At 46.8% G+C, this 17,026-nt stretch overlaps 2 protein-coding genes across 3 annotated transcripts in view; both read left to right on the top strand.

Moving 5' to 3' along the window:
• The window catches only part of LOC119437522 (uncharacterized), a 478,366-nt gene that overhangs the window by 207,874 nt on the left and 253,466 nt on the right, over positions 1–17,026 (top strand). The window lies entirely within an intron of this gene.
• LOC119454424 (uncharacterized) overlaps positions 1–17,026 on the top strand; it is a 72,357-nt gene that overhangs the window by 24,009 nt on the left and 31,322 nt on the right. For both annotated transcript variants that reach the window (XM_049660646.1, XM_049660645.1), the window contains exons 4-5: positions 10,818–10,909; positions 12,366–12,435. In XM_049660646.1, coding sequence (XP_049516603.1) covers positions 10,818–10,909; positions 12,366–12,435 — 162 coding nt within the window. The remainder of the gene's footprint in view (positions 1–10,817; positions 10,910–12,365; positions 12,436–17,026) is intronic.

The following is a 17,026-nucleotide window of genomic DNA, read 5'->3' as shown; positions in this document are numbered from 1 at the left end:
TTTCTACACGAACCATTCTGGGCTTGGCTGAGCGCGGCTGCCGCTGCTGTTCTTCCGAATAGATCATACAAAGGACCGCACTCATATCATGAATATCGGCTTAAATGTATCACCATCTGTACCACAGCTGTGCCACTTGCCAGTTCTATAGGGAATTACGCTGTGAAGAAATGATGTAAATATTACTGCAAAAAAGTGTACTACTTGAAGCTCATAATTCCTTTCGCAAAGCGAAGCTTTCTATGCATTTTCCCTCCGGACTGGGCGCGTCTTCTCGGTCGGCTTCTTGCTGAGTGAGGTGAACTGGCCCTGGATTTATTCAATATAATGGCACAGCCTATTGCCACCGTTGAAACGGGTTATTTATGAGGCTTCTACTGCAAGGGGATTTCCATACCGCGCTGATGATGATGATTTATTGGCATCCCCTTTGAAACGGGGCGGCGACAAAAAGTCACCTAGCCTGCTCGATTTAAACAGGTATACTATATATGTTCTTTATCTAGCATTTTTGTATACCTCTCATCATTATTTTTCTTTTCCAAAATTTATCTTGTACCGCTACCTATGATTTCAAGAGATCAGATCGTATCCATCATTTCCCTGCTTTTTTACACCAGTACTCTAATCGTCTCTTGCTTATCTATACGGCTCATCTGTTGACGTTTCCTTTCACTTTAAACCCAAGCGCATCTGGGAGTTGCACGTTACCTATGGCTCTCGCTGGGTGGATCCCGTCGCATTCTATTAGGATGTGCTGAGAGGTCTCTGGAGCTTTACTGCGGCATACACATCTGTAGATCTTTATTACAGATACTACAGGCAAGTATCTGTAGATCTTTTTAATTGTCTGCTAGTAGCACAATTTGGTCTGCGTACGTCAGTCCAGGGACCCTCTGTTGCACCATTTGTCTGGTATGCATGTAGGATAAATAAAACCCAATTAGTTGTTTTCCAGACGTCTTTCTATACCCTTAAGGTAAAACGTGAACAACAATTGTGACAGAGGGCATCCTTACTTCAATGCTTGGTGAATTCCCACCATTTTATTACCTTTTTGACCTTCTCATACCACTTGTACTTGGTTGTCTATATATATCTCCCTCAGCAGCTCCACGAAATCATCTATGCCTTCGTCCTGAAAAATATCCCATAACAATTCCCTGCCTACGTTGTCATAAGCTCTTTTAATATCTAGAAATGCTGTCGATAAAGGTACTTTCTGAGCTACTGAAATCTCTACGCACTGAGTTTACAAACATTTTATCCTTTAAGTGTCTGCCTGGCCGGAACCCATTCTGTAGTTCCCCCAATACATACTTTATCTCCAACCACTTCGATAGTTCTAATTTTATGGCTGGCATTGTCATTCTATATATCACCGACGCTACTGTAACTGGCCTGTACGAGCTCGTCTTATCCATATATCCTTTGCATTTGTAGATGAGATTCATCTTGCTTTCACGCCATCCAACGGGAATTCTTTGTTCTAATCACTTGCTCTATGGCATGAGTCAGCAGTGCCTTGCTTTTTGGACCGAGGTTTTTGATTAGCTGTATAGTTATTTCATCGGGTGCTGCTGCCGTGTTGTAAGCGACATCTTCTGCTGCCTTTTTCCAACAAAAGCTTTCTTTGCTATATTTTGATCTCTGAGGCCTGTCTGCTGTTGCTGGATCTGTTGTCTGAACTACGCTTTTGTCGTGCCCAAGTTATCCCTAATAACGTCTGTGATGTACCGCAGCGCATCGTCTCCTTCGCAGATGTTACCGTCTTCATCCCTTATAGCCGTTTGCGAGATTTTGAGTTGGAGCTCCGAGTGCTTTTATATGGTTCCAGAATCTTTTTGGGCGGCTTTGTCTCCTTTGTGAATGTTATGCACCCAACGTTCACTTGCGCATTTATTTTCTCTTGCATGAGCTCATTCGCCACCCTTTTCTTTTCTCGGTATGTATTCTAAGGAGCACCTCTTCTTCTTGTAATGCCAACATTTTGGCTTCTCGATCAGCCCTAGACGCCTCTTTACACTGTTCTATAGGTTGTTTTATTTACTTGTTCCACCACTTACGTGCTTTCCTCTTTCCAATCCAGCAATTGTTTTGCCGTGTCTGCCTTATTTCATGCTGCATATAACGTACACCAGTTCCTTATATTCCCAGACTGCTCTAGGAATAGCCTCGATTTTCTCCTGTATGTTGTTTGCGACCTCTGTTATTTGCTCGTCATTCATTTTTAAAAACTCTGAGGCTATTAGTTCATGTTCTGTGCTGGTATCTCGCCCAAACATTATAGCTTAGCGCCTCATATGGCTTCCCAAGCTATTTTTTTTTCCATTTGAATGTATTATCATTTGGTCTAGTTGTTCGTAGACCACTTCTGAGACTAAGGTGTAGTCGATACATGACTGCTTCTTTCCGCATTGCCACGTTACCTGTCCATGACACTTATTCACCCTGTTAACTACTATAAGGTTCGGTTCATCACACAGCTCCTGCACTAGAGACGTTGTAATCAGTATATCCGTCTAAATCGTCCATGTGTGCGTTCATATCTCCTACTAATATCACCTGGCCCGATTTACTGAACTCACCAGCGTTTCTCGAGGAACACGGCGCCATCTATCGTCGCGACTGTGAAGCCTGCGTGTGGCCTCCGAAATGCATGGAGCGCTTGTGTGTGCGAATGCTGAGAAACACGTCATGCGGCAACCGCGATCATCTCTCGCGATTCTTTGTGTACACACTGCGCTATCTAGTGGCATTACCTTGAAGTCCGTGCATGTCCTCCGAGACGAGAAGCGTGGCGCGCCGGTGCCTGCAAACGCTGAGATTTGTTCCCTCGCACACTTCGTGGCACATAGTCACACAAGTTGCCGAGAGGTTCATTAAAGAGCGGCGCATACCCTATGCATTCTTGGCGCAGCTCGCTAAAGCGCTGGCGTGAAATGCGTTCATTGAAATGCGGGACATACCAAGCGCATTTGTGGTGCAGCCTGCTAATGCGTCGGTTTGCTGTCCTTGGGGAACGCTTCAGACCTGGGTTCGAGTTTACTCAGCATCCGCAAAATTGAAGGAATCTTTTTTGTCATTGTAGAGTAGCACATTCCCCGTGGCACAGACCTAGTTACCCAAGTTGGCGGCAAAGACATTCGGTGCAGAGCGGCACACACCTGCTGGCGCATAACCAGTGGCCCGAGTCGGCATCAAAGAGGTTCATTGAAGACCAGCACAGACCCAGTGGAAACTACCCATTGCGCCAAGTGGGCATCAGAGTTTCTTCCAAGAGTGGTGTACCTACCCAGTCCCGCATTCACAGTCACCTGTGTCGGCGTAAAGGCGGCTTGTTGAATAGCAGCACATATGTGCGCATTGCCACCTAATCAGGGACCCAAGTTGGTTTCAAACTGTTTGCTCAGTACAGCAGCTCGATGCGCTACCCATTTGGCCACGGACTACCCAGTGTTCCAGGTTGGCAGTAAAACGGCTGCATATCAATATACGTAGATAGATACATAGATAGTAGTTGGCCCCCTGAAATTGCGTGAACTATCCTAAGAATGCGAACGCATTACAATAGTTTTCCCCTACTTGCTTCGCATCTATTAGCTTCATATCTCGGTATTCTCTGTACACTCCGCTCCCTGATAACCGGGAGATGTCACGTTTTCCGCGGTAGGTACACCGCGTAGACAACGGTAGCTATGGTTCAGCTACGCGGCAGGGAATGTGGATATATATATATATATATTATCAGAGAATAGATTTGAGGTCGGCCTGAATCAATGTGCTATCCTGCTACTCGGCGTTGGGGGAAGAATAGGTGTAGAAAGAAAGAATAAGGAAGACGTTGAGTATGAGGGTGACTATGGTGGTGAAAAAACTTTCATGGTCCACGACCCTTCAAAAGTCTCTGGTCCATTCCGCTCTCATGCAAACATTACTTGATAGCCTTCAGATATCAGGCTGATGAGGAGCATCAGGCGAAGGCCCCTGTAGAACCTTTTTAGTCAGTGTAGCAAGTATATACACACATGGACAATATGTCGGTCATCGATTTTTTCTGTGCTTCAAATCGCGAGTAGATGCACAAAAGGTGTTTCATTGGGTCAGGAACACCGCATTCCGCACAATTCGGACTGTCGGCCCGGCCGATGAGAGGCAGGTAGCGCCGTGTGAATGCAACGCCTAATTGTAATCTGTGCCGCAAGTGTGCATTGCAAGTTTACATGGCGGGTGGTATCTGTATTTTCATCTCTGGATCGAGTTCATGAAGGCGGTGATGACGATGACCTGGCGAAGACAAATATACTGTGGTATTATCGCGCAGAAGTCTATACACTAGGGCGTTAGTGTGCGGTCGTCAAAATGGGATGGACACTAATGTGGCAATAATGTTTGCCTCCACGTCGGTGAGCTTATTATTGCGATAGCAATTATATGGACACTCAAAAGCAGATTTCTGCCGTCGCCGTCGCCGTCGCCGTGAGGTTCCGTATGACGTCAATGGAGATGAAATCGTCGCCGCGCGCCGAACGCTGTATGTGCGAGTGAAAGGGCGCGAGGGACGCGCGCTTTCACGGGGAGTGAACGCACGGCGGAGAACAAACGCGCGTTCTGCGCTGTGCTCCCTTAAGGGCTGCAGAAGTAGGCGTCTCTTTCCTCCTCTACAATCACCATATATGTAGAGCAAACGTGCCTTCTTCCGACGCACGAAAGGCCGTGGAAGGGAGGCGACGTTTAGCTGCGGCACCAAGTGCCTATTTATATCAGAGGCTCCGGCAACAGTCACCAACGCCGCACGCATTTTGAGCGAACGCGGGCAAAACGCCGACGGCGTCGACAACAGTTCTGCGTGTTGCCGGTGCTGCTGCATGTCCAAGTTTATACAGCTGATAAAGCTGCTATCATTACTCCGTATAGCTCTCTTCAAGTTTGCTATCGCAATTGATGCTTCGCCTTTCAGGGTGAAACTGCGACAACTTTTTTCTATGTAACCCACAGTGTCTCCGAGTCCACTGAAAACTTATGCAATGGCCAGCTGTTAGTGCGACATCGTGTGATTCTATCACCTCTATAGCAAGGACATAGTGAGGTCCTCGTCTAAGTTCAGAATCGATCACTTGGAAGTGCAGGCTTGTAATCGCAAAATATAGCCCAAGTTCGATGCGGCTCCATCGACACATAATGAATTCCCTCGCGAATGGCAATATTCTCTGCGGAGAACGCGAAGAAACAGTCTAGTAACGCTCGCGCCTTCCCCCGAAGACAAAAGCTGTCTCGACCTAAAGCCCAATGACTGAAGAGGCCATCATTGGTACTACGAAAAGTCTGCTGTGGCTGTACGGTGGTGCCCGATTGCGCGGCAATAATTTGTGGTAAAAGTTAGGGTATATATATATATATATATATATATATATATATATATATATATTGTTACGAAGAGTTGTGAAGAAATGGTTTTATTTCACAGGAGATGGGCGATGATCGGAGCGTGATCGTAGCGCAGTCCGGCCTCTCGAGCTCTTCGTTCTCTTCGTCTTCTCTCTTTTTGTGCCTGCTTTTCGTATCCCTTACATTTCCCCGCAAGCAGACGAAGCCTGTGGGGCGAGTCAGGATGGACAAGCAGGGTAGAAAGGCTTCAGGCGAGCAATGTGAGTCAGCTGAGTTCTGCTTGATCGCCGACCATTGCACAGGAGGCGAGCTATTACGTAAGTGAGTTGGCTAAGGCGGTCCACAACTACAAATGGGCCTGAATATTGTGACAAGAACTTTTGGAACAATCCACGCTTGCGTTGCGGTGTCCAAAGAAGGACCAAGTCACCTTTTTCGAACGATACTTGTACGTGACGGTCGTCGTATCGCTCTTTCGAACGACTTTGCGAGGCCAAAGTACGAAGACGAGCTATTCGACGGGCTTCTTCGGCGAGACACAGTCTTCGATACAGAATCGTCATTGTGCAGAAAGAAGGGTAAGAAAGTGTCCAGAGGGCTTCGCGGTAACCTTGCATACAGGAGATAAAATGGGCTATAGTTCGTGGTTTCGTGTTTCGCCGTGTTATATGCGTAAGTGATGAAAGGTAGCACGTCGTCCCAGTTCTTATGATTGGAGGAGACGTACATGGCAAGCATGTTGGTTAGCGTTCTGTTTGTCCTTTCAACGAGGCCATTGGTTTGTGGATGATACGGCGTGGAATGCCGGAACTGTGAAGTGCACAAACGAAGTAACTCTTCAATGGCATCAGCAGTGAACTGGCGACCGCGGTCGCTGATGATGACACGTGGTGGGCCATGACGAAGGACAACGGAACGCAGCAGGAAGACCGCCACGCAAGCAGCGGTGGAAGAGGGTATGGCTGCAGTTTCGGCATACCGTGTAAGGTGGTCGACGCAGACAATTATCCAACGGTTCTTGTTGTTGGATAACGGGAATGGACCCAAAAGGTCAATGCCTACTTGCTCGAACGGCGTACTAGGCGGTGTCAATGGCCGAAGGGGACCCGGGGCTGCGGTGGTCGGTCGCTTGTGACGTTGGTACGTTTCACAACTAGCCACATAGCGCTTGGTTGTTTCGTACATCTTGGGCCACTAAAGGCGCTCCCGCGTGCGGTGTAGCGTTCGTACGAAGCCGAAATGTCCGGATGTCGCATCGTCACGCTTGGCGCGTATAACGTCGGAGCGGAGACTCTCGGGGACAACAAGCAGAAAATGCGCTCCATGCCCGGAGTAATTAGTTTTGTAGAGCAACTCATCACGGACAGTAAAGCGACCGCTGCCTTGAGAAGTACGGGCGGCAACAAAAAGCGGATCGAGGGTAAAATCATTCCGTTGTTCTCGCTGAAAGTCTGCCGCATCAGGGAACGTACAAGTAACAGCAGCGAGGCAGTCGTCAAAATTCTCAGCATCGCAGTCGGTAGTTGCAAGAGGAATCCGAGAGAGGCAGTCGGTGTCAGCGTGACGACGGCCACTCTTGTACGACACCACAAAGTCGTATTCCTGGAGGCGCAACGCCCAACGTGCGAGGCGACCAGAGGGATCACGCAAACCGACCAGCCAGCATAAAGAATGATGGTCGGTGATAATCTTGAATGGTCTACCGTAAAGATAACACGGAAACTTCTGTACAGCGAAAACAGCTGCCAGGCATTCTTGTTCCGTAACCGTATAATTGCGTTCAGATTTGCTCAGGCAACGGCTGGCATATGCGACAGCATGTTCTGCGCCACTGTGACGTTGTACAAGCACCGCGCCTATCCCGATTCCACTAGCATCAGTGTGAACTTCAGTCAGCCATAATGGATCGAAGTGACGCAAGAGGGTTGCTGACGTTAGTATAAACTTCAATTGAGAGAATGAAGCGTCACACTCTGGTGTCCAATGGAAGGCCGCATGTTATCGCAAAATACTTGTCAATGGATAAACGATGTCGGCAAACCGGGGAACAAAACGACGGAAATACGAACATAGGCCAATGAATGAGCGAAGTTCTTGTGCTGTCTGCTGTGGCTTGAAGGCGCTCACCGCTTCAATCTTACGAGGATAGGGTCTGACGCCATACTTGTCGACTGAGTGTCCCAGGACCAGTGTTTGGCGTTCGCCAAACCTACATTTTTTTGAGTTTAGAACCAATCCAGCTTTTTCGATGCAGTCGAGAACAAGGCTGAGGCGTTCGTTATATACTTAAAACGTGCGGCCAAATATTACAACATCATCGAGGTAACACATGCATATCTCCCACTTTAGACCATGTAGCACTGTGTCCATGAATCTTTCGAAGGTGGCAGGAGCATTGCAAAGGCCAAAAGGCATAGCATTAAATTCGAATAGGCGATCTGGAGTCACGAAAGCGGTATTTTCCTTGTCGGCAGGGTCCACAGGTATTTGCCAATACCCCGATCGCAAATCAAGTGTTGAGAAGTACGAAGCAGCGTGTAAGCAATCAATGACGTCATCGATTCGTGGTAGCGGATAGACATCCTTCTTTGTCACTGCGTTAAGACGTCTGTAATCTACGCAGAATCTCCAGGAGCCTTCTTTTTTCCTGACCAGGATTACTGGGGCTGCCCATGGGCTAGACGACTCTTGAACAACACCTTTGTTCATCATCTCCTTGACTTGCTCTGCAATAACTTTGCGCTCGGAGGATGACACTCGGTAGGGCTTCTGGCGGATGGGGTGTGCTGAGCCGGTATCTATTCGGTGACGAGCGCGGGACGACGGTAGATGAAGGGGTGCATCTCCATGCGTGAAGTCGAATGCAGCCTCATGTCTGGCAAGGACCTGTACCAGTGCTTGCCGTTCCGATGTACAGAGCGCCTTGCTGATCATGCCAAGCATTAACTCTTCAGAATGGCGGTTATCGCAAGGAGAGCAAGCTATAGAGACGTCCGTAGTTAGTGCCGCTATTGAGCTACATGCGGCTTCATCGAATAGAGCGATTTTCATACCGCGAGGGAGGACAACCGGCGTGGATGAACAGTTCAGCGCCCACAATGTGGCGACTCCTTTCGTCATGCACACGACAGAGCAGGGCACAAGTATACTTTTTTTAGCACAGTTTATGCGGAGAGGCCTAACGACAAGGTCAACACAATCAGCGTCAACAGTATTTGCAAAAACACGAACGGGCGTCAGGCACCACGATGGTGCAATCACTTCGTCAAGAAAATTGAGTGTGTCTGTGTCCCTGTCTTCGCCACGCGAGCTTTGTTCGGGACGTGCTGATATAAATAACTTGTTTAACGATATTTCGCCACAACCACAGTCCACGGAAGCACCGCATTGTTTAAGAAAATCGATACCAAGAATAACATCGTGTGAACAACGACAAAGAACAAGGAATTCCGACACAAACACTTTCCCAGCCAACAAAACACTCACAGCACAAACACCAAGGGGATGAAGCCACTCGCCGCCTACTCCACGAAAGGTAATACCGTCGTTCCAAGAAAACATAACTTTGTGGCCTAGACGGTTTTTGAAAGCGAGGCTCATCACAGACACAGTTGCTCCAGTATCAACTAACGCCATGGTCGGTATTCCGTCAATCAACACATTCACTTTGTTTTTGTGCATCACAACAGGCAGAGGTATTTCTTCCAAAGACCGTCCGGCGACCTCACCTCCATTGGCCGCGGATGCTAGTTTCCCGGCGGTGGTGAGGAAGAACGGCGCCGAGGGGACGGAGAGCGACGGGGACGGTTATTTGGTGGCGTCAAACTGCGCTCAGAAGCTGGCGAATCGCTGCGTCTGGTCGCGCGCGAGAAGCGGTCCATTGGAAGCAAATCGGTCGTCCGCAAGTCATACGAAGTACGGTTTCCGGGTGGCGAGAACATCGGTGGTGTCCTACGTGACTGACGGCCTTGGCGACAATGCCGAGCAATATGGCCTGTGGAACCGGAGTTGTAGCACACGGGAGGGTCGCGGTTGACAGCATCTTCCTCGAAGCGAATGCTAGACTGCTGCGGGCGGCGAGAAAGTTCGTTGTCATGTGAATAATATGTGCCTGCTGCTCGCTGAAATCCAGTATATCGATTATAAGCGACGACGTGGTAGTAGGGTCGGTGCTGTTCTTGGCGCGGCCTCACAGAAGTCACAGGGCTTCGGGGGTAAAAACGCGGCTGTTCTCGTTGTGGCTGAGCGTCATAAGTAGGGCCTCTGTCGTAGAGACGTGGCTGCTGTCGGGGCGCGAGTTCATAATCCTCAATGCCCCTTGCCGCAGTATACGGGGAGAAGGATGCCACGTTTGGCTCGAAATCTGGTGGTAAGCGGAAGCTATGAGTGCCTGGGCGTGTCACTTGCCCGTGCAGGCTGAGTTCTTCCCGAACTATTTGTCGGATCGTTGCTGCAAGATCGAAGGGCTGGTTGCTCTCTACGCTTGCAACTGTCGTCACATTGGCTAGCCTGCCAAACTTCGGCGTGATGCGCCTCGTCTTCAGTTGCTCGAAAGTGCGACAGTGCCGAATGAGGAAACTGTAAACATCCTCAGCAATTCCTTTTAGGATGTGCCCGACTTTGTCTTCCTCAGACATTCCAGAATCTACCATCTACACAATTACTGCTTCAATGTAGGTCGTGCAGGTTTCGCCTGGCACTTGCGCGCGTTGCAGTAGCGTCTGTTCTGCCCTTTTCTTTTTCGTCGCGGAGTCGCCGAATCGCTCTTTGATTTCAGAAACAAATCTGCCCCATGTCGTTAACGTTTCCTCGTGATTGTCGAACCACATCAACGCAGTATCCGTTAGAAAGAACACGACGTTCGATAGCTGAGAAGCGCTGTTCCACTTGTTGGCGGCACTCACCCGGTGATAATGGATGACCCATTCCTCGACGTCTTCGTCCGGTCTTCCGGCGAAGGGACGCGCATCTCTCAGTTGCTGAACGGAACTGGTCGGCGCAGCAGTTGGAATAGGCCGTTGTTCGTCTGCGTCGTAGGACATGTTCAACTCCGGTGTATTCGGTGGGAGTCCAGCAAGGCGATGGCTCTGTCGAAGAACTTGTGGTTCAGCCTCCGTCTTCGGGTGTCGAATACCCAGCACCTTCCACCACAACTGTTACGAAGAGTTGTGAAGAAACGGTTTTATTTCACAGGAGATGGGCGATGATCGGAGCGTGATCGTAGCGCAGTCCGGCCTCTCGAGCTCTTCGTTCTCTTCGTCTTCTCTCTTTTTGTGCCTGCCTTTAGTATCCGTTACAGTATATATATATATATATATATATATATATAGAGAGAGAGAGAGAGAGAGAGTGGCGATCATTTCCTTCCTTGTTACTTTTTGCTTTCCCACTTGGAACACGTCTCCTTGCCATCTTTTTTTTCCTTTCAGTGATGTCAGCGCCGACACCGACACAGCAGCAGTCGTGTTCCGGTGTTACCGGAGGGCAGCCCAGCCACACAGCCATGCCGCAAGGATGTCAGGTTGGATATACGACACATCACGCTTTTGCTTAGAAATAAAATCCATTCCTAGACCTGTTAGGCGAGAGTATGGTGCCAGCCTACTTGCATTCTTTATCTCTCTTTCACGTATGCTTTCACGCCAAATAATAATAATAATAATAATAATAATAATAATAATAATAATAATAATAATAATAATAATAATAATAATAATAATAATAATAATAATAATAATAATAATAATAACTTTTCTCCCTCTTTAGCAGCACGACACAATGTACTTAAGTTCTGTTTTTTTCTGCCTCGTTTGCACATAAGCTTACATGCTCATTATTTTTAAACAGATAATTGACTACTGCATGTCACCCTAATGTAGGAAAGACTGCGAAAGTAACCTGATCTGTATGAACACTATCAGAGTGAGATATCCGTTATCAAGCAAAAAAAAATTGCTGGTCGTTGACATTGTATTCGTTAAGCTATATTTATAATGCTAAAAGCTTCAGCACGATATCGAACGGACTAGTCACCCGACGTTCGTCCTAGCAGGATTTCAGATGAAGCATTAGCTCGTGGGCTCCTATGTAAATACATGGCAAAGGAGAAACCATTTTTCTCGGCACACTGCATCAGATTTGATGAGGTGTGTTGCATTAAAATAAAAAGTTAAAATTGTAGTCATGATTGGTACCAAATTTGTTTGTCAACTTTTTGATGAAAACTGTAAATATTGTAATCAAATAATAAATAAAAATACATGCATATAGTAGTACACCTAAAGCGGACCAAAGCGATGTAAATTTCATGTCTAAAATAAAGCACTAAAATGTGGGCAGAAATTATGCAATACACTTGTAAACAATTTAGCAAATTCACGTAAGATATAAATTGATATATGAAATTTGTACGCTTTGGATGCTCTAATGGATGCAGTTGACAGAACTGCGCTATCTGTTCTTGGTGCAGAGCTACGAAATTGTAAACTTCGTCCTTCTATTTTTTCAAGCCTCACAATTTCTGAATTTTTTTAAACTTCAGGCAGTAAATCAAAATTCTTCCAACAGCCGCTAGACTTTAACATTCTCTCTAAACTTCAATATATTTCATTAACATCGACTTAGTTATTTCAGAAAGGCGTTTCTGCGTTTACCATGTATTTGAATAGGCGGCATCAAAGGTGGTACCGAGCTGAACAGAAGTATCAAGACTGAAGATGCCGGCAGGAAGCCGCGCAGCACCTCTGTAAATAGAGCCAAATGAAGATTTACAACAGCGAAGCTGCCTCTAAGAAGCGAAAGATCTGGCATGCGTGTGCTATGAAAGGGAAAGACGCGTGGACGAAGAAATTCTTTCCTATTGATTCTTGCTAGCGTTGACGAGCGTAATTTTACAGTTGCGTAAATTATGGTCAACTTATCGGCAGTGTCTATTGCTTCTGTCGTCGTTTAGACAAGCACCTGCGGCGTGTTTGCAGGATCGCAGTGTTGGAGCGAGTGGCGCGGAGCATGGCGGCGGCTTTCCAGGCGTATCTGGCCATGGAACTGGTGAGTCTGCTCTGATCAGTGGCGTTCGCACCCCCGAGACGCGGACGTCGCGCGACCAAGTTGGTCACACATTATAACGTTGACAGAAAGCGAGCGTGTTTCGCTCAGTCGCTCGCTGCTGGATTTTCTTCAGCTTGGTGATATTCAGTTCCAAAGCTGCTGAACCGATCAGCGGAACCGGACGTTGGAATACGCTTACCGTTTATTTGGCGGGGCGATGGTTTCGCGACCAGACGTGAACGGCAGAAGTCACTGAGCACTTCGATGTAGCTGCAAGCAGTCTGTCCTTGCCAGTGTGAACAGCAGCCGACGCGTGAGTCGCTGCCTAATCGCCAGTAGGCGTCAGTCGCGCGACCTATATCGCCGCTGTGAATGCCGCCATGGTGCAGTGCAACTTTGTCCCGTTTGTCGGAGCAGAGAGGTCACTTACTGAGAAGTGTTGCTTTCCGGCAAAGGCATCACATCTGTGATCATTGCTAATGTACGAGTTCATCATTGTACTACGCAGTTTTGTTGTAATATCTACTGTCTTTTATTGTGTATATTGTCATTCATCGTATTTAAACGGAACTGTTAGTAACACACTTTTAAAACGACGCTTTCTACACGAACCATTCTGGGCTTGGCTGAGCGCGGCTGCCGCTGCTGTTCTGCCCAATAGATCGTACAAAGGACCGCACTCATATCATGAATATCGGCTTGAATGTATCACCATCTGTACCACAGCTGTGCCACTTGCCAGTTCTGTACGGAATTACGCTGTGAAGAAATGAACGTTACCTAAATATTACTGCAAAAAGTGTACTACTTGAAGCTCATAATTCCTTTCGCAAAGCGAAGCGTTCTATACATTTTCCCTCCGGACTGGGCACGTCTTTTCGGTCGGCTTCTTGCTGAGTGAGGTGAACTGGCCCTGGATTTATTCATTATAACAGCACAGCGTATTGCCACCGTTGAAACGGGTTATTTATGAGGCTTCTACTGCAGCGGGATTTCTATTCCGCGCTGATGGTGATGATGGATGATGATGATTTATTGGCATCCCCTTTGAAACGGGGTGGCGACAAATAGCCACCTAGCCTGCTTGATTTAGACAGGTATACTATATATGTTCTTTATCTAGCATTTTTGTATACCTCTCATTATTATTTTTCTTTTTCCAAAATTTATCTTGTACCGCTACCTATGATTTCAAGAGATGAGATCGTATCCATCTTTTCCCTGCTTTTTTACACCAGTACTCTAATCGGCTGTTGCTTATCTATACGGCTCATCTGTAGATGTTTCCTTTCACTTTAAACCCAAGCGCATCTGGGAGTTGCACGTTACCTACGGCTCTCGCTGGGTGGATCCCGTTGCATTCTATTAGGATGTGCTGAGTGGTCTCTGGAGCTTTACTGCAGCATACACATGCGTCATCTAGTTCCGAATATTTGCTCCGGCATGTTTTGGTCCTTAGGCACCCGGCTCGAGCCTCAAATAGCAAAACACTGCCCTTCGTGTTATCGTACAGCTTTTCCCTTCTTATTTCTTTCTTCTCATTCTTGTAAATCTCCATTGTCCTTTTTGTTTTCGTTCTTTGCATCCAATTCACGGTCTCTTATTTCTCTCACTTTCTTTCTGGTGACTCCTGGTTGTCTATTTACAGTTTCGATTACCCTGTACTTGGTTGCCAACTTCCTTGACCTCTTCCTCCATTCTGTGCCCACGCTTTTCATGTAGAGATACTTGTGCACTTTAGCCGCCCATTTATTTTCATCCATGTTCCTGAGCCTTTCTTCAAAACTAATTTTGCTCGGTGCTTCTCTGACTTCAAAAGAAGCCCAACCCATGTCACCCTGCACTGCCTCATTTGTGGTATTACCATGGGCTCCCAAAGCCAACCGGCCTACTGATCTTTGGTTAAGTTCCAAACCCTTCAGGAAATTTGATTTTAAGCATAAAATGGCATTTGTGAATGTTAGAGGTGGTACCATTCCAGATTTCACGCACCACCTCTTACTTATCGTGGCCCCACAGTGCTCTGTGTATCAATATTGCTGCGTCCTGCTTCCCCTTTATTTTCAGATTATCTTGGTGGTTGCTTGAGTAATTCTTTCCTTCGTTTATGCGTACGCCGAGGCACTTATAGTGCTTCACTATGGGTTTTACTTGCTGTTGAATTGACACCACGAAGTTGCTCGTCTCTTCATTAAAGATCATAATTCCTGATTTCTCTGTGCTATACTTAAGGCTTAGATTTGTCGCTGCATTCCCACAGATATTGGCAAGTATCTGTAAATCTTTTTTATTGTCTGCTAGTAGCACAATGTGGTCTGCGTACATAAGTCCAGGGACCTTCTGTTGCACCATTTGTCCATTAGGCATGTAGGATAAATCAAAACCCAATTCGTTGTTTTCCAGTCGTCTTTTTATACCCTTAAGGTAAAGCGTGAACAACAATGGTGACGGAGGGCATCCTTGCTTCAATCCTTGGTGAATTCTCACCATTTCATTACGTTTTCTACCTTCCCATACCACTTGTACTTGGTTGTCTCTATATATCTCCCTCAGCAGCTCCACGAAATCGTCGTCTGTGCCTTCGTGCTGAAGAATATCCCATAAGAATTCCCTTCCTACGTTGTCATAAGCTCCTTTAATATCTAGAAATGCTATCGATAAAGGTATTTTCTGAGCTACTGAAATCTCTACGCACCGAGTTAGTACAAACATATCTTCTAAGTGTCTGCCTGGCCTGAACCCATTCTGTAGTTCCCTCAATACTTAGTTTATCTCCAACCACTTCAACAGTTCTAATTTTATGGCTTGCATTGCCATTCTATATATCACCGACGTTACTGTAACTGGCCTGTACGAGCTCGTCTTATCCATATATCATTTGCCTTTGTAGATTAGATTCATCTTGCTTTCACGCCATCCAGCGGGAATTGTCTTTGTTCTAATCACTTGCTCTATTGCATGAGTCAGCAGTGCCTTGCTTTTTGGACCGAGGTTTTTGATTAGCTGGATAGGGATTTCATCGGGTCCAGCTGCCGTGTTGTAAGCGACATATTCTGCTGCATTTTTCCAATAAAAGCTTTCTATGCTAAATTTTGATCTCTCAGGCCTCTCTGCGGGTGCTGGATCTGTTGTCTGAACTACGCTTTTTCCCGTGCCGAAGTTATCCCTAATGATGTCTGCGATGTACCGCAGCGAATCGTCTCCTTCGCAGATGTTACCGTCTTCATCCCTTATAGCCGTTTGCGAGATTTTGAGTTGGAGCTCCGAGTGCTTTTATAAGGTTCCAGAATCTTTTTGGGGCGCCTTTGTCTCTTTTGAGAATGTTATGCACCGAAGTTCACTTACGCGTTTAATTTTCTCTTGTACGAGCTCATTCGCCACCCTTTGCTTTTCTCGTTATGTATTCCATCTAAGGAGCAGCTCTTCTTTTAATCCCAACATTTTGGCTTCTCGATCAGCCCTAGATGCCTCTTTACACTCTTCTATAGCTTGTTTTATTTACTTGTTCCACCACTTACGTGCTTTCCTCTTTCCAATCCAGCAATTGTTTAGCCGTGTCTGCCTTATTTCATGCTGCATATAACGTACACCAGTTCCTTATATTCCCAGACTGCTGTAGGAAAAGCCTCAATTTTCTCCTGTATGTTGTTTGCGACCTCTGTTATTTGCTCGTCATTCATTTTTAAAAACTCTGAGGCTATTAGTTCATGTTCTGTGCTGGTATCTCGCCCAAACATTATAGCTTAGCGTCTCATATCGCTTCCCAGGCTATTTTTTTTTCATTTGAATGTATTATCATTTGGTCTAGTTGTTCGTAGACCACTTCTGAGACTAAGGTGTAGTCGATACATGACTGCCTGTTTCCGCATTAACACGTTACCTGTCCATGACACTTATTCACCCTGTTAACTACTATAAGGTTTGGTTCATCACACAGCTCCTGCACTAGAGACGTTGTAATCAGTATATCCGTCTAAATCGTCCATGTGTGCGTTCATATCTCCAACTAATATCACCTGGCCCGATTTACTGAACTCGCCAGCGCTTCTCGGGGAACACGGCGCCATCTATCGTCGCGACTGTGAAGCCTGCGTGTGGCCTCCGAAATGCATGGAGCGCTTGTGTGTGCGAACGCTGAGAAACACGTCATGCGGCAACCGCGATCATCTCTCGCGATTCTTTCTGGACACACTGCGCTATCTAGTGGCATTACCTTGAAGTCCGTGCGTGTCCTCCGAGACGAGAAGCGTGGCGCGCCGGTGCCTGCAAACGCAGAGATTTGTTCCCTCGCACACTTCGTGGCACATAGTCACACAAGTTGCCGAGAGGTTCATTACAGAGCGGCGCATACCCTATGCATTCTTGGCGCAGCTCGGTAAAGCGCTGGCGTGAAATGCATTCATTGAAATGCGGGACCTACCAAGCGCATTTGTGGTGCAGCCTGCTAATGCGTCGGTTTGCTGTCCTTGGGGAACGCTTCAGACCTGGGTTCGAGTTTACTCAGCATCCGCAAAATTGAAGGGATCTTTTTCGTCATTGTAGAGCAGCACATTCCCCGTGGCACAGACCTAGTTACCCAAGTTGGCGGCAA

The sequence above is a fragment of the Dermacentor silvarum genome, chromosome 1, assembly GCF_013339745.2.
Source record: "Dermacentor silvarum isolate Dsil-2018 chromosome 1, BIME_Dsil_1.4, whole genome shotgun sequence".
NCBI lineage: Eukaryota > Metazoa > Arthropoda > Arachnida > Ixodida > Ixodidae > Dermacentor > Dermacentor silvarum.
This window is presented reverse-complemented; position numbering and strand designations above follow the sequence as displayed.